Source organism: Aptenodytes patagonicus, chromosome Z (genome assembly GCF_965638725.1).
Source record: "Aptenodytes patagonicus chromosome Z, bAptPat1.pri.cur, whole genome shotgun sequence".
Taxonomy (NCBI): Eukaryota; Metazoa; Chordata; class Aves; order Sphenisciformes; family Spheniscidae; genus Aptenodytes; species Aptenodytes patagonicus.
The window spans coordinates 64,237,219-64,256,449 of record NC_134982.1 but is presented as its reverse complement, the minus strand read 5'-3'; the positions used below and the strand labels follow the sequence as shown (position 1 = coordinate 64,256,449).

At 36.3% G+C, this 19,231-nt stretch overlaps 1 protein-coding gene across 2 annotated transcripts in view; it reads right to left on the bottom strand.

Moving 5' to 3' along the window:
- FER (FER tyrosine kinase) overlaps positions 1-19,231 on the bottom strand; it is a 195,092-nt gene that overhangs the window by 41,738 nt on the left and 134,123 nt on the right. For both annotated transcript variants that reach the window (XR_012997479.1, XM_076363240.1), the window contains exon 17: positions 10,661-10,784. Coding sequence is in view for 1 of the 2 variants with exons in the window: in XM_076363240.1 (XP_076219355.1) it covers positions 10,661-10,784 (124 nt within the window). In the remaining variant the exon portion in view is untranslated. The remainder of the gene's footprint in view (positions 1-10,660; positions 10,785-19,231) is intronic.

Below are 19,231 nucleotides of genomic sequence, written 5' to 3'. Positions count from 1 at the left end.
TTCAGAAGCATAAAATCTGCAGTGTAAAATTAATGTCTCAGGTCACATATAAGTTATACGTGAAACCCTCATGGCTCCTTAAAAATACAATACAGAGAGTCAGTTGATCAGAATGAAGAAGTTACCTTCTAATGGTAAATCTAACCTCTAACTACTAACTGAAAGATGAGATGTACCAAAACAGAAAGCAAAAATGGAACCTGTTATATATTTCTAGCTATTGTGAAAAATAATAGATTTTCAGCTTCCCCTGTATTAGCAATTATTGGTGAATTCTATCACTACATGTATTTTTATTACAATAGTTTATTGTCAATATGGACATTGCATTTTTTTTAAATAACTAGGTCTACAAAATAACAAGCCAAACAATTTATCTATTACTATCTTTAGTTTAACTCTACATGACATTTTAAATCATTGTCCTAGGACAAGTGACATACTGAAATCTCAGAGGTCTGAAATAATTGGATATTCTCCCCATTTTACGGGGAACACGTAAAGGATAATATTCAAGCGCAAGCTGAATAGGGAGCACTAGGGAAAGTTTATTGTAAAATGAAAATATCAATCTCATTGAAACCTTTAACAACACTTCAAAACATTAATATAGAGAACTATAATTGGCTGATCATACTGGATTATCCCTGATGCCATTCAGCTGGTACACAGACTGTGTATTGGTTAGATATAAGATGAAACCTAAAGGAAATGTCAATTAAATAAGATGAAATGTTATAACTGCCTTATTAAAAGACAATTCAATCATGGAAAGAAAAAGTTAATTTCTCTTTATTTATTTCATATGAAGAAACTTCAATGGGCCATTCCAAACTGAGAAACAGCAGAATCTAATATCCTATACTAAACTGGCCTCTGAGAACTATTAATTATTAGTATTAGCCTCAGAACGACCACAGTTAAAAAACAACTTTGTTTTGCACTTGTATTAATAGATGACTTATAATTTAATATTTAAAAAGAAGAGTAGCAAATGGTAGAGATAATTGGTGCTGGAAATTCCCAATGGCAAGCAAAATCTGTCCTAATAGCAGCTGAATAAAGTAATGTGTTACTCTTAAAAAATAAAAAGAAGACACCAGAACTTCCAGTTCTATCATTAATGTGCCAATCATTAAATTAATATAATCATATGTGTAGTCTACTGCTTATTTATGTTACACAATAACACCAAAAAGCCACAATTCAAATATATATTTCCTACATACTATGACCAATAAGTCCTCTGGTAACAGGACTGCATCAAGCATAATTCAGGAATGTATGAAAGGTAGCATGGTCTTATTGAGATAGCATGATATGTTGAGATTTACAGTAAACAAAAATGTATTCAGACATTTCTTATATCATACTCTGACCATCCAAATCTATGCATCTGTTACTCTAATTACAAGCCTTCTGCAGCTGTGGCAAAGCTAAATCTGAGACAGCTAATTTGCTTTTACTAGAGGTTGGGGTGAATTTCAAATAAAGCACACAAGGGGAAGCAGTATCAACCTCTACAAAAAATGCACAGGGTCCGCAAGGAAAAAACATATTCCTCTCCCTTTTTAAATCTTTCGTTATTCAGCCATGCCAGAATTCAATAGCTTAGGGAAACAGATAATAGATTAGAAGGAAGCTCACTTTTTATTCAGAAGCAGCTCTTCATCATAGCTCACATCCACTTACATTACAGCATACTTAGAATTCAATAATCTAATTTACTATAATGAGTTTAAAGTATACAATATTCATAATATTTAATTTAATGGACTTGGATACTTATGGTTCCCCTGATTTTTCATGAATACTTTCAGATCAGAATCATACAAGCTCATTAAAGAAAAAAATAATCATGTTGCTCAAGTAAGATTTCAGACAACCAGAAGTACCAATTCAGAACTGATTCAACTTTAACTGTAAATGGATTTCTCTAGGATCAAACGACGTTTACCAATGCGACAGTGGAGATGACTGTAAATTGCAGAAAAAAAACCCTTGAAAATCTATTTTCAACAGCAGTTGAAGAGCACTGTATTAGTTATTTTAGGGTTGGAAATACCACATTTTGAAGACACACAGTAGTGTGAAAACTATGAAAAATAATTTCCTGGAGCATTTGAAAGCACTGACACACTTGGATTGATAAATGTTGTGGTATTGCCCTGATTTCACCAAGGATAGAGTTAATTTCCTTCTTAGTGGCTGGTACAGTGCTGTGTTTTGAATTTGGGATGAGAACAATGTTGATAACACACCGATGTTTTAGCTGTTGCTAAGTAGTGCTTACACTACTTAGTAGTCCTACTAAGTCCTACCAAGGACTTTTCAGCTCCCCATGCTCTACCGACTGAGAAGGCTGGAGGTGCACAAGAAGCTGGGAGGAGGCACAGCCAGGACAGCTGACCCCAACTGGCCAAAGGGACATTCCATACCATGTGATGTCCTGCTCAGTATATAAACTGGGGAAAGCTGGCCGGGGGGGGCCACTGCTCAGGGTCTGGCTGGGCATCGGTCAGCAGGTGGTGAGCAATTGCATTGTGCATCATTTGCTTTGTATATTATTATCATTATTACATTATTATTGTTATTATTGTTATTATTATTTTATTTCAATTATTAAACTGTTTTTATCTCAACCCACGAGTTTTTCTCACTTCTACTCTTCCAATTCTCTCCCCCATCCCACTGGGGAGGGGGTGGGGGGGGGAGTGAGCGAGCGGCTGTGTGGTGCTCAGTTGCCGACTGACTGAGGTTAAACCACAACAGGTATGGAATGCAGTTTTAATAGCCACTGATGAAAAAAAGGATCTTGTGCAGACAGACTACCTCCACAGCATCGTGCCCTGGGAGCACAGAGACAGGCTGAAGACCTCAAGTGCCTTGGTACAGCATTAGCAGAGTGTCAGCAAACACCGCAGCCTTAAGATGGGTGCAGCATTCCCTTCTTGCATTAGAAGCAGAGTGCCAAGCAGTGTGGCAAGGGGAGCAGCGCCACTGTTTTGGCAACAGTCAACGCTTCCTTAATTTGCTTAGCAACAACTAGGACTCCCAAGAGTGGCTCTTTGAACTTACGCTTTTTGGAACGAGTTAGCAGACAGATCCTCAGAAGGGCTTCTGCAATCTTCCTGTACACTTGCAATCTGGATCATTTGTCCAAATAAACGCTATGCATTTGCAATGGTTCTTCCATTAGCACCTCTTATGACCAATAGACCAAATAAAAAATAGCCAATAACCTGTGTGAAACCCACAATGCTGTAATTGCACAGTATCTTTATAATCTAAAAAAGTCAGTGGAAATACTGGTTTTAGTGGAAAAAAGCTTACTAGTTAAGAAGCAACATGAAAGGTTGCATAAAGCACGTCCATATTAAGAAATAAAAGCTCAATACATGGTACTGTAATGTGCCAATCAAATTCAAAGTTTGACTAAAAATTATTTTATAGATATGACAGAATAAATTTTGGTGGCACTTTTTTTTTAACGCTAACAACATACCTATATAAAGTGGCCTACAGAAAGTAACAGTTCTTCACCAAAGTTCCCATTTGTGGTTTTAACTTTAAATAGAATGGAAATATTTCTAATATTCATATTGTAAAAAACATGCTTTGAAACATCATTTTATGTAAAGCAGAGACATCATCTTATAAATAAGGCTTGAAATTATGATTATTCATTACATTTATGTGATGTTCCAACTGTACTACTGACAATAATTCTCTGAAAGACTTATTTGTTGAAGCATGATCAACTATTATTATTAAAGCAACAGTACAGAATTTTTTGATTCAGTAATAAATGATTACATGTTTTCTATGAAAGAAAGCTATAGAAATGGAACCTCGCATCATCACTTAATTTCATACATGTAGTTCTGAATGAATCATAAAAAGCTAATTAATAATGGCAAATCAATGCTTGCACAATAAACCTTGAAGCATCCATCTAGTTTATAGAAGGGCAAACTCATTCCACCGAAATGTCGTGTTTCTTCATAAGTCATCACCAGCACAGAAAATTACAGAAACTACAATAAAGGTCTTCGGTATTGCAATTGCCCAGGAGGAAATGCAGTATTCAGAGAAACACATTGTGCTCAAGGAGAATAAGCCACTTCTGAACAGAACCAAAGCAGCCATTCCACTGAGCACGGAACTGCTTGGAGCCAGCCAAAAGCAGGCACAGACAAGTATTTAACTCCTGTCTTCCACCGGACTTAGGTAGAGAAATCAAGCAGGCAGGTTATTCCCTCTCCCTAGGAAGGAGACCTGCTCATTTTTGGAGCCAAGCCATCAGTCTCCTGCTCCCAGGAGAATCACTACTGACACACTAAAGTGAACAGCACCTATGCTAAATTGAACAGGATCACTTTTCGTCCTTTTTGTGGTAGCTGAACTATTGTCCCAGGAAGAAATGGAAGATTCACAGGGAAGGAAAGACTAACTTAACTATACAGTATAGTTCTTAAGCCATTCATGGTTATGAAGAAGTTCTGACACCTCTTTCCAAAATTCTTTACATTAGCAGTTACCAGACTGAAGAGGCAAAAAAAGTCCTGGGAGCAGAGTAGATCAGGTAAACTCAATTAGTAACAGGGAAGCAAGTCTTTTCCTAGTAATTTATATGTAATTAATATAAACAGTATATATCTAATGAAAACGATAGAAATCCTGAATTAACATCCACAGAGCCAGGATTTCATAGCATGAAGCTAAACCAGCCACTTTTAATTTAATGTGTGGTTTGTGACAGCTAGAAAACTAAGGCAAAAAGAAGCAGTAGTAATATGACTCAAAATGGAAGAACTGGACCACAGAACATGATCATCTTACCAACCAAAACACCTTCTTTAATTTAGAATATGGGAGACTTCCAGAACATAAATGCACTGACTGAAAGGAAAACTTGACTAAGGAATATACCTTGAATGCAGTTAGTCCATTTCTTCTCACACACATAGTGCATATATTGAAAATAAGTCACTTGAATCGAATACCAACTTTACGATACATTTGGCAGATGCATAGTTGAAGGCTACTGCTGGTAACTTTAGTGAAAAACTGACATTGGGAATGTTTATTAATTGATCACTTTTAAGATTCTAACTTCCATTATAGCTCCCTCCTAATAATGCATCTTCAAATTTGTTTAATCACAGAATGGTTTGGGTTGGAAGGGACCTTTAAAGATCACCTAGTCCAACCCCTCTGCCATGGGGAGGGCCATCTTTCACAAGATCAGGCTGCTCAAAGCCCTGTCCAACCTGACCTGGAACACTTCCAATGATGGGGCATCCACAACTTCTCTGGGCAACCTGTGCCAGGGTCTCACCACCCTCATTATAAAAAAATTTCTTCCTTATGTTCAATATAAACCTCTTTCAGTTTAAAACCATTGCCCCTTGTCCTGTCGCTACCTGTCACTACAGGTAAAAAAGTCTTTCTCTGTCTTTCTTATAAGACCCCTTTAAGTATTGAAAGGCCACAATGAGGTCTCCCCAAAGCCTTCTCTTCTCCAGGCTGAACAACCCCAACTTTTTCAGCCTGTCTTCATAGCAGAGGTGTTCCATCCCTCTGATCATTTTTGTGGCCCTCCTCTGGACCCGCTCCAACAGGTCCGTGCCTTTCTTGTACGTGGGGGCTCCAGAGCTGGACACAGTACTCCAGGTGGGGTCTCACCAGAGCAGAGTAGAGGGGCAGAATCACCTCCCTCGACCTCTGGCCACACTTCTTTTGATGCAGCCCAGGATACGATTGGTCACCTGGGCTGCGAGCGCATGTTGTCAGCTCATGTCCAATTTTTCATCTACCAATACCTCCAAGTCCTTCTCTGCAGGTCTGCTCTCAAAGCAGTCATCCCCCCGTCTGTCTTGATACCGGACATTGCCCCAACAGAGGTGCAGGACCTTGCACTTGGCCTTGTTGAACCTCATGAGGTTCACGTTAAATGAATTTTAAAAAATGAACTTGTTCTTAATGTATTTGTAGAAGCTCTTAAACAAGGTAAAAATCAATCCACTTCAAGTAAAGCAGTGAAACTGCATGCAGAACACTATCAAGGAGCACACTAGATAACTGAAAAAAAGAAAAACATTTCTGCTAGTTCCAATTAGAATTGTGTATGTAATACTTGTAGATAAAGCTGCAACACAATCTTCCACACAGAAATATTTTCAAGACCTAACTGTACCTTTGATTTTGAAAGGTTATACTGACTATCAAATGATAAAAACAGAGGAAATCTTACACATAATTGCTTCTCTCAATATTAAAATATTTTTCCAATTTAGTTCTGCCATAACTTGAATTATTTTCATTACAAAATGATGGTGGTAAAGAGAGAGGAAAATAAAACAATCAATAGGTATGTCCAAATTCTTTCAACTGGGTAGTTGCAGCTTCTCTCCTATACTCCCACAGGATTGGTTTGGAAACTAAACATAAATTACGGACAAATGCATTCATCACATGCAAATCAAATACTGAAAAAACCGACCACTCATAAATGCTTATTGAACCAACTGAAATTATCACATCTCCATCCTTATCTTGTGTTTCTAATTAACAGAAAAAATGGAACTATCTCAACAATAGCAAATGGTAACAATGAAAACCAAGAAACAATTCTTCAACCTCATGTTAATTAAATGGAGACGAAATGACTACATTTTTCTGTATATGTTCAACCACTCTTTTTATTTCTTTTAAAAACATGTTTTCATGCAGGTGTTTTTTTTTTCCCTTTAAGCCCACTCATTTCTGCTCTTTAAACAGAACAAAGAGAGAGCAAAGAACAAGTGGTATCTGGACACTAGAGGAGACGAAAATGCAGATCAAATAATCACTCGCATTAAGCATTCTAAGTCTGACAAATTTTAACTTTATATTTGCACCTACTGAAGCACCATAGCACACATAAAAATAGAAAACAAAGAGCAGATTAGTTGTTGCACTGGGCCCACTACTGAAAGACTAAGTCAAAGTATGACTCAAACAGCAATTTCAGAAAGCCAGTACAGATTTAGGTAGAATTTTAAAATATAAAGGCTAAGTATAGCTAGTGCAGCTACAACTAAAAAGTGGCATTATAAATAATTATAATAAACTGCTGAGCAGCCTTTAGTTTCACATTAACAGGCAGTCAAATGTACATGGTACTAAATTACGGTCACCTAAACTACTAAAAAAAGTGAGGATTTTGAACAAATCTTTAAAACAACAAATAGAATACTGCAGAAAAACAATAGCATGAAGCCAAACAATTTTGTTTTGCTGCAACCTACATAATAGAAACAATTTCTAATTATATATTACTGATCCTTCTTAAGTAATAGTAATCAAAGCCTACGGACTTTTAAACAAAATAAAAAACATTCTGCTGCTTAGTCCATTTTCTCTCTAGTTAATTTTCCTACCTCTTTTTTACCTGAGAACCACTTCCAGTTGATGAAGTTTCTGACAAAAAAGAACAAGTTTATTGTTCTTTCAAAAAATTACTATTCTTTTTACAGTGCTACATCTTCTTCCTACTATGAATTAAATTGTTCCATTCTAATCTACATGCTCTCAACATTAAATATACCCATGACTAATTTGTCTTACCTGACCTAAAAAGGAGGGAACAAGGGCTCCCAAATTCTTTGTACAGACCATGCAGTCAAATAGCTGCACCTTCAGTGCTCGGGTAAGGAGGGGCTGAAACTCCAGTGGGGTTCTGAGCCCTGAGCACCTAAGAGCTTGCCTACAAAGCACTAGACAGTTTGAGTTTTCCCTGCTAGCCTGTCATTCCCTTGTTTAGTATATTTGCAGCACAGCACCAAGAGTGCCACACCCACTAGCGTGCAACAGGTTCAAAGTACCCAACACGCAACAGATGCTCTGTGCTTCTGTGGCAGACAGGGTTTCTAGACAAATATATCTCCAGCCAACCCCCAGGGTGCCCAGAAATCCTGGAAAAATGCTCAAACTCCTCAAATAGGGAACAAACTTAGAAAAAATTTAGGTATGCTAATCCTACTAAAATGCAGTTTAGCCTTCGGTAAAACACATTTTAAAACTCCATGAGCTACTTTCCTAGATAAGCATTTGCCAATTAATCTGTATTAGTAACTCAAAAAAACCTCACCCAAAAGTGCCTGTATCATTACTGATAAAATCACTAAACTTGGTTGGTTGTTGTCCTGATTCAGAAATTTTCATTACATTTACCTATAAAATTCAGAAGAATTAGCTCATAAATATAATAAGCACATACTATGGCCAACCACATAAACCCCAAAATAATCTTGAATAACCCAGAAAATAAGATTGGTAAAATAATACTGGAAATGCATATTTTGATTTATTAACCTGTGTGTTTCATAAATGTAACCATTTTTCCTGAAGATACTGGTTGCTTGCTTGGTTGCACTTTAAAACTAGTTTTCTTCAGGATAGGTTTACTAAAAATTTTGTTTCTGCCTTTAAGGAAAGTGGTAGCTCTCCCTGATAAGCTCCTGTGACAATCTTCGATAATAATAAAGAAATTTTGTGAAGATTTTGAAAGTTAAAAAGTAAACAGGGGGAAAGAACTTTTTCCCTACTTGTACCATAGTATGCGTAACCCAGGCTGTGTGCATTGGCAAGTCTATGGCACTAACAAAGCAGAATAGATTACAGATCTTTTTCCTGACTTGAGATCTATATGACATATTTGTACTCAGCTTTCTAACTGAAAACAATGAAACAATGAAATCTTCATATGGTAAGACATTGCTACATATATCTTCTCTCTGAAATATATTCTGTGAATCACTATTAGCTCTGTAAACACACCTTAAGAAAAGCTCTTCCTATTCACTGCTAATCGCCAGTGCGTCTTTCAGAGATACATTGAAGCCACATTGTCATCTATAGTAGTTAGAACAGTACTAATCCACATAGATGAGCAGGGACACCTTTTATCCAGAGTCAAAAAAAAAAAGGGGGGGGGGGGGGGAGAGGTGGGGATAGCACTTCTCCAAAAATAATTGTTTCTAAAATTATTTATATTTTGCAGGCATCACACTATCATTTAATGAATAAATACCATAATCTGTTTCAGTAATTGCAATTACCAACTAAGACATTACACAATACAGGTCTAATAAATTTTAGTTATTCAGCTATTACTTTTCCCCTTGCTTCCATTTTCTAAGAACACAGGAGTTCTAAACAGGCACTTCTGATTTAACGCTTATCTGACAGTTACAGAAATTATTAAACACCAGAACATTTATGAGGCTAGTGAAAATCACTAATGCTGTTACTTGCTCTGATTTTTATGCTGTTATTTTCTTGGTAAACAGGGCCAGGCTGAAACACATTCTACCATGACAGAATGCTGGGACCTTAATCTAATTTTTCCCCATGGTGCTTACAATACTTTCACAGATTTCCCAAAATGAATATTCCATAGTTTTATATAGTGAGTTAATTTTTTTTTTCTTTCAGTGTTTCTTATATATCATGATCTTGCAGAAGTGTTTCAATTAACTTGTGTTTCAGAATAATTTTCCAAGTTTTGGAAACAGCATAAGATTACTGTTCTATTTAAGCTTCCTTAAATCAAGTTGAACACAAAAAAGAGCAAAAAATATATAAATGACACTTACAATAATACTGTAAGATTTTATAAATAGGTTTTGAGCTTACTCTCATTGGAACAATGTTTCTGAAGATAAATCTGCTTCTTGACCTGCACGACTGCAACTGAACAATTCACTGTTGATAAAAATCTAAGAGAAATGCCACTCAGGTCTCCAATAACAGCATTCATCAGAATGGTGCTAAATATGAAATGGGCTGATTATGTACATGAAGTGGCACACAGTTCACCTACAAATGTTCTACAACGCAAAGTGGAAGTCATCAATATTACAAATGAAAACTTGTTCTTCATAATTTTTCTGTAAAGTAGATTTTCATCATGTTTATGTCTCATATTTCAGCCATATCATTGTTATACGGTATATACTGTGAAATTCTGAGGGACAAATAGGTAGAAATTAAGTACATTCCCTTTGATACACACTGAGTATAAGCAGCTCCACAGCAGAGTCAAACTGGAGAAGAAACAACAAAAAGGAAAGGTAGAAACAGAAATAAGGTACCCCAAGAGCATAATGCCTGACAATCTGCCACATTTTAGAGAAAGCAGTCCAGGCAATTAATATTTTAATATACAGAACTCTAGTTTTTCTCCCTTTATTGTCTGAGAAACCTGTGGATTTTTCTGAAACGCACTTCGAATGTAACAACTTCTTTGTTGGCTGTGCAAGTATCGGTAAATTTCAGACAGGATATAAGCTTCAAAAAGCCTTTTTGCCATAATTCATTGTCACCATATGAATTATGCTCCTTATAATGCAAATTATTATGGAGAAAACTCATTATTAACTTATATTAATAGCAACAAACTATACAGATCAAATAATGTAGTACTTATTTTTACCCAAATGAACAGAACAATTTTGAATTAGACAAGCAATAATGACCTCCTTTCAGAAAAAGTGTAGTCTTTTTTCTTGAACTGTAGGGATCACTCCTGTTGATAATAAGCACCATATACACTTAAACAGCTAGCATTTCCAATGATCAAAATTACAATAGTGAGAAAAAATATCTTCCTTACCTATGTATACAATTTTTAGATTCAAGATATGCCATACCAGAAGCAGCATCTAAAGAAAATTTCACCAACTGTTTGGTTTTTAGCTCATCCTTCTTTTTTCTTAAAAAGGACAGGAAATCACCTCCTAGAAAAAGAGACAGATGGACAGTGAGACACAACAGATAGGATACTCACATTTATCTCTCATTAGGGGTGCAAGACCAAACAAAATGGAGCAATTAATTAGCTGCTCTCCTCAACTCTGCTCTCCTCAGTTTGAGGTTAGCCTAAGAAAAAGGAAGGAACTCACCTTTCAAAATGCAGTTTCCCTAACTTCCTTTAAATACTACGTTCTTAAAAGTGAAAAGTGCACAGCATGTTTTTAATATACCCAAAATCTTCACCAGTGTACATTAAATACAGACTTATTATGAAAATTGTTGACAAAAACAATTGATAATTTGTGATAAATATGCTTCTCTAATCACAGAATGGTTGCTGTAGGGGTTTATAAAAATTGTGAATAAAGAGGTTAGTTCCTGTTAGTTACATGACAGTAACTGATTTTTAGTTGATCATTTGCAGTGGTGTTTCTCAAATTCTACACTGTGTTTTACTTCTTGGGCAATGTTAACTGCGTATTTGACACTGGCAATTGAAGGCAAACAACTATTACTGTGACTTCACAGTCTTCTGCCTTGGAGGAACAAAGTTGCTGTCCTGTTGTCTGAGGAGGGAAAGAGGTCAGCATGGAAGATTTCCAAAAGGGAATCTGTGTTTGCAAAAAACATTTCTGAAAAACTGATTTAGGACAAAGATAAGCAGGGGAGTCATTATACAAACACTGCAATGCCATGTTCTGATTGATATAACTGTATTAAAGATTTTTTCTAAAATTTATTTTATTGTTCCAGGCAAAGACAAAAAATCATAGTGGGGCTTTCTAGATCCCACTATGTATTTGCCTGGGTGTAGCCAGCCATCACTCCGGTCTTTGTTTCTTTTCACTTTCCACTGAATTGACTATAGCGATTCTCTCTTTTAAGTAATGCGCTGTTACACAATTTTATATACCACCTTTCTTAGCAATGTCAAAAGACACTATATATTAAAAGTTTCATATGGGATTTTCTTAGGAGGCCATTTCTATTTATATTTCATACTGTAAGAAATAAGAGCATATTAAAGAAAAAAATCTGCTGTTATGAAGTGTAACTGTAATGCCCTTCAAATACTACATTGAAGTAATTGTAAAATGGATTAGCACCTTAACTGCCAACTGCTTTGTTTATTCATTTTGCCTGGGATCAGGTTTCTTTTAGTGCAAACGATCTGGATATGATGGCTTTATAGGCTGTCCCTTAATGAAAACTCCCAGAAAATAAATACCTGATAAATGGTAAATAAAACCCACTGTTTCCATTTTGCTTGATTCCTTTTTTTGTAAACACAGGAATACTACAGAAAAGACAGAAAACACTCTATTTTCACAGAATCATATAATAGTTGAGGTTGGCAGGGACCTCTGGAGGTCATCTGGTCCAATCCCCCTGCTCAAGCAGGACCACTGAGAGCCGGCTGCTGAGGACCATGTCCAGATGGCTTTTGAGTATCTCCAAGGATGGAAACTCCACCACCTCTCTGGGCAACCTGTGCCAGTGCTCGGTCACCCTCACAGTTTGTGCCCATTGCCTCTGGCCCTGTCACTGGGCACCACTAAAAAGAGCCTGGCTCCCTCTTCTTTGCACCCTCCCTTCAGGTATTTTTATACATTGATGAGATCCCCCTGAGCCTTCTCTTCTCCAGGCTGAACATTCACAGCTCTCTCAGCCTTTCCTCATGTGAGAGCGGCTCCAGTCCCTTCATCATCTTGGTTGCCCTTTGCAGGACTCTCTCCAGTGTGTCCATGTCTCTCTCGTACTGGGGAGCCCAGCACTGGACCCAGCACCCCAGGTGTGGCCTCACCAGTGCTGAGTAGAGAGGAAGGATCATCTCCTTCAACCTGCTGGCAACACTTCTAATGCAGCCCAGGATACCATTAACATTCTTTGCTGCAAGGGCACATTGCTGGCTCATGTTCAACTTGGTGCCCACCAGGACCCCCAAGGCCTTTTCTGCCAAGCTGCTTCCCAGCTGGGCAGCCCCCAGCCTGTACTGGTGCCTGGAGTTGTTCCTCCCCAGGTGCAGGACTTTGCACTTCCCCTTGTTGAACAGCATGAGGCTCCTGTCAGCCCATTTCTCCAGACTGTCCAGGTCCCTCTGAATGGCAGCACGACCCTCTGGTGTATCGGCCCCTCCTCCCAGTTTGGCGTCATCTGCAAACTTGCTGAGGGTGCACTCTGCCCTATCATCCAGATCATTAACGAAATTGTTCAACAGGATCAGACCCAGTATCCACCCCGGGGTACACTGCTAGTTACTGACCTCCAATTAAACAGGTGAATAAAATTATCTGATACATTCTTTCTTCAGCAATAAATTTCTGGCAATTTTTAAAAAGCAGTGCACATAACAGCAAAACACAGTCTGTTTAACGCATATACGCTCTATTTTCAATTTGTAAGAGTAACAAAGGGTTTGTATAAACCACATAATCCAAAACCATGGATCACCTAGGTACTTAAAATTAGACTGCCAGAACACATTGTTAAAGTGCAAGGATGAAAGCAAAGGTGAGTGTTCTTTTTTACTCACAACGCAGTGAATGCTCTCATATTGGGCCAACCAGCACCCCTCATGTGAGCAAGCAAATATTGCATCCTGAGTACACCAATAGTGCTGCTGGCACACACGGAGCCCACGATGCCCTTTACTCCCAGGCTGGGTAACACACAGGTGGAAAATCAAGAGCTGACTGGATGCCCTTGACTCTAAAGCCAATTTGAAATACCCTCTGTTTTACAATGGATAGTTATACACATTATATCTCCAAAGTCTGACAGGGTGAATCTTGGGATACTGGATTTTAAATTCTAATGAAATCTTAAAAGAACAGAATACTATTGCAAACTGGACCGGGTAACAATAACCCTTCATTTAATCTGAGAGGTTACTGACAAAGTCTGGTAACTGGCAAAAAGTAGGTATTTCCAGAGAGAAAGAAGATGAAGACTCCATTGAAATATGTGTCATTTCTTACACATGTAAACAGAATTATTCTGGTTACAGCAGACAGTTAAGAATAATTTTTAAGAAATTCCCCCCTCCAACACATACAAACAAGCTGATGAAAATTATTTTGTTCATATACTGAGAACTCATTGGTCTGTACATAGGAATCATCTTTTAATTAGTAAGTATGATTATATGCCTTTATGAATGTGAAAGTCTTCCAGTCTTGACCAATTGTGGCATTACTTGAATGAGAACAGTAAATCAAGGAAGCTTGCAGAAACCATGTAAGACCATCCTAAAAAAAACCCCTACCCTCAATCAACCAATGTTCCAATATTGAAGACTGAGAATTTCTAACAACTTACTGCAGGAAGAACTGAAAAGGCAGATAAACTCCATTTGATACACCAAACAAAAAAAAAAGATGCCTTCTCACACAGTCATCCTAAAAATGAAGGAACAAGTTCTAAGTAAGAAAGATCTATTTATAAAAAGTGTTACAACAACATTAGTGTGGGTCTAAATTCATACTCCTCACAACTCGTATAAATTCTTTGTACAACTGAGTTACTGCTCTCCACAATCAACAGTAAAAAAAAATCTGTTCTCAAATAACAAGCTACTAAAGATAATAAGGTATAAAAAGAAAAGCTAACCATATCCATTAGAAAATTTAGAAATAATACATGTCATAAATTTGTTTCTAATATGCTCAGGCAATCAAATTACGATCCTAATTTTCATAAATTCATTTCTGAACAGGATTAAAAGCTGCTCAGTTCGTTACATCAGAATATGTCAAACTCGCAGAGTACAAGCCTGTAACTTCCCAATGCAATCATACCATCAGGAAGTGCTTTACATTTGCTAATTTTCAGTGTTTGGCATGTACTATATGAACTTCTAGAGTTTTGAGCAAAACCAGCACAGTATACCTTGAGTTGTATACAGTATATTTTATGCCTATCATCAAAACACAGTTTTAATAAAATTATCTTAATCTGTCTCAGAGTCTCAATAGTGAAAAAAGTCAGCAAAGGTATGTTTTCACTAGCAGTTTTGTTTTCTTGTATCTGTCCTTGCATAGAAATGACAAAAATGTCTTTTAAATACTCTGTTCAATATTGATTTGAAAGCACTGTTAGTTGCAGACAAAATAAAAAAGCAAAGTGATATACATCTCACTCTGTACAAGGTGTGTCATTTCAGGTTAAATCTGATTATCCTCATCATTGTGATACCAACATAGTCTTAAGTGTCTGTCCTTTAACTAACAGAATTAGTCTTACTAGTAAATTCTGACTTTTAGTGTCTACTGTGGCCAATGTTCCAGGAAAGCATCCACATGAATACCTTCAAAGCTGAGTTAAGAGGATTTCACTACAAACCCTTCAGCATAGAACTGTAGCTACGTAATATCTTTATGTGCTTATTAAAACAATTCTAAATATAAAAAGCCCTAATTCACTATTTGCAGCACATAGTGTCAGAGCATTGTCTCCAATATAATAGCAGTTGATAAAAATGAAATAAACAGACCAATTAGACTATGAAACAACTGAAACAAAACTAGATGACTACGTAATAGTAAGTAATGCTTTCTCTTATATGTGGAATTTCCATTGTATTCTACACGGCTACCTGTATTCCAGATAATGGCACACAACACCATCAGGAAATGAAGTCTGCTCCAACCACTGTAAGTACTACAGAAATAATCAGACCATTATGGTATTATCACCAGGCAGAAATTGACTGCCTGTTTTGGGTTTATAGGAGGATAAATAACAGTACTGGAGTGTCTGCCTAATACGATAGAATTATTTTACTAAGTAGATGACAAAATGTAGTGCATAAGCAGAAGCTCCATGAGAGCAGCCTGCTATAATTGGATTCCTGAAAACAGCCCTTCATGTATTTCACTGGGAGTGTGAACTGTTTCTCATTATATGCAGAAATTTTAAGAGAGTGAAAATACCACGTATCAGCATCTCCTAGTGTTGGCCATACTTTATAGCATAAACTTTATGCTGTACGTTAAGAAGTTTTTTATGGCAATATAACAGTTCACTTAATGGTGCACAAAAAATTAAGCTAATGTTTTGCAAGAGAAAAAAAAACTCTCTGTGATCTACAAGATGAAATCAAAATACAAGAAACAGCAATGAAATATGTTAAATCAGTTTACAAAATATTTAATTATGACAATCTCTGACTTTAATGGCATTTATAATCAACTACGAGTACATACTTCAGTGTTATCCTGAGTTGGTGCCCAAAATGGTACCTACGTACTTGTTCTAGGCACTCTTGGCATTATTCTGATAGCCAGTACTGATATTGAAGATAATTAAAATATAGTTTTGAAATTATGGTGGGAAATCTCCCACTTACTGATATCTAGATATACAGACATACATTATTTATATATCTCTATATAGTATAATTTTAACAATGTTATATTATTTTAATAATGTTATCAATATTAATAATTTTAATAATTTCTATAGTAATAATTAATAAATATCATGTATAATATAAACCCCATATAAATAAAAATGAATATAATAAATAATATTAATAACAACCAACATTTTAATAATGTTATAAATAATAATTATACAAATATTAATAAATGTGTTAACATAATAGCAATTATTAGGAACAGTATGGAATTATATATACTATTTACATATAAGCTTTAATAAAATGGGAGAATTTCCTTTATTAAAACAGCCTTGTTAAATAGTGGTTTGTTTAAAGAGTCCACTTAATTCTTCTTACATTTATACACACATTAATCATGCAGATGCAGCATGCTTCTGGCCATACCATTTAATGGTCACCTAACACAGAGGAGCTCCATGATTCAATATTCGTAACTGTTTTATAAGCTATTATAATATTATTGAAATGACCTTTATCTGCACCTGTAAGTATTTATAAATTTGAGGATTCATATGGTCAGTCTTTTGACTAATGTTAAGAAATTTAGAGTTTCTTTATTGCCCATTATCTTAATCCCATATACATTATCAACAAAACAAATCCAAACACAGCTACTTAAAACTGTGAATTTAAAATAGTAAACATGCATCTGTAGCAATTCTAGAAGTTGTTTTTTTAAGAAAGTAAGCAGCTCTTTGACAAGCTATTAAAAATATAAGGGTTTAGGAATGCTGAAGCACTCATTTTCCTTAAAATAGCGTGCCTTCACTTTTCAACTAATGGATCATTTGTGTGTAATGCAGTACTTTCACTTTTTTTTTTTTTAATTTTACATAAGTAGTAACAGAAACTGTAAATAAACCCAAGGTTTTTCAACTGCCTAGAGAGTACTATTGTGAAATCCAGGTAAAACATTTTTTCTGTTAAGCAACGCAAATAGAAGTTGCTATAATCATGCAAAGTTTTGCTATAGTAATATTAACAATGGTAATAACGAAGTATGAGTGGAAATGATGTATGTGAAAACAAAAGATGAAAGAAAAAACAAGAATTAAAAGAATGGCATGCATTGAGAGCCAAGGACATCATTAGCAGCAAGAAATAGGTAAACACAGAGATGATGTTGCTTGCACCAGGACTGCGACATGATTGACCTTTTAGCGGAAGACCTGTGATGAGATCACAATGGAGATGACTCACTAGAAAAAAATCACTACACTACAATAAAATGAAGATGAGAAGAAGGTTACAACACATTACATGTGCTATTTCATTTCCTTTTAACGGGATGCCAGACTACAGACATACAATATTCAAAATGAGGAAAATATTGACAACAGTCAGCAACCTTGCTTTAGATTGAAGGTGGATCAAGTAAGCTAGAGTGTGAAGCCAATGATCCTACCACATTAACTACTTATTCCCAAACGGCATAAAAGCCTGTCCAAAGCCAAGTCTGTCATCATCTGTCAAGAAGAGACCAGAAATCACAGCGAGACATCAATAGCCAGCATCCCTTGTCCTCTGTGCTGCACAAAATAATCCTGCCCAGACTACTTGGACTCTATGTTTCAGTATTGTGGCTATGAGGATATACAACTATGAGTGGGTAGATACAACCTACTTCAGAAATTAACTAAAAGGAAAATCATCTTCCCCCAGGAAGTCTTCCATTCAGTTTTGTTTCATTAATTCCTATAATTGGACTATGCTTCAAAACCTATAATCATTGGCTTTTGTAAGGGATTCCAGATTAGAAAGTAGTGATAGCTCATGTGAAACAGAACATACATGAACAACAGGGTTTTTTGAATCTAAAGAAAAACAATGAACATTTTCTAAATGCAGACACATTAAATAATAAATATTTTTACTTAAAAATTGTTCTAGGTAAAGCAAAAATAATAATGTGAAGGAATACCAACAAATAAAACTAAAGAAATAAGATGCATAGAGAAGTTCTTGCAGCTACCAAACCACTTTGCTGATTTTTTATATTTGGTTGTTTTCATTCAGTTTTCAAACAGATTTTCTAGTTTCATCTACTTGCTGATTTACTTTTGTACAATCTTGATACAAAATATAGTATCATCAAAGCCTAAAATATTTGATAAGATAAAAATCAAATTCTAGTCTCAAATGTTACAATAAAAGATGACCGTATAGTGGGGCTTTGGTCTTGTTTTATCAAATAGAGAAGATCTGAGCTGAAAGGAATTTTTAATCACTGCCACCTACGCCCCAACAAAGGAATCTGACTGTTCCCCCTCTTCTCTTAATATCCTCACAGCTGGAAACCATGTAGCAAATAGGAAGGCAGAGGCGTATGTGAATGTACAAGACTAAGAAGGGGGGAAGGGAGGATGAAGAAATGGGGTCTGTATGTGTGCATATGTGTGTGTACTACAAAAGGGCTGGGGGCAGAGGGTGAAGTTGGACATGTATGGAAAGAAGGAATCCATGGGGAGGTGTCTGGTTCATAGGGTGACGTGCCCAACAAGAGAAAAGGTGGCAGAGGCAGAAGCATGGCAGGTTGCAGAGAAGTAGAGACAAAGAAAAATGGAAGGTGTAAGCTTAGCTGAGTGCAAGAGGAAAGAATAAAGTAAGAGAGAGACAAAAACTAGAGAAACAGACAGGGGTCATATTTGTGTGAAGAGAAACTGTAGGGTAGACAGAAGGTGACTTTAGCAACAGCTGGGTATTGAGACAGATAACTTATTTGACTAAAGTCTATTTTCCAGAGCAAAAAAGAATTGAATGGAAAATAAAGCCAGTCACTATCACTGTTAAAAATCTGCACCTTATCTCTAATTTGAATCTGTCTAGAATTTGACTGACCTTTTTTTTTTGTTGCATTGATTTTTGACAGCATGCAGTAAAGATTCAGGATGTGACTGCAAGATAAGACACAGATCAGATTTTTTTTGGCAAAAGCCAGCTACTGAGGATGCACAATACAACCAATGGGGCAGATCATGCAAAGTTTTCACTGAATCATAGAATCATAGAATGACTGGGGTTGGAAGGGAC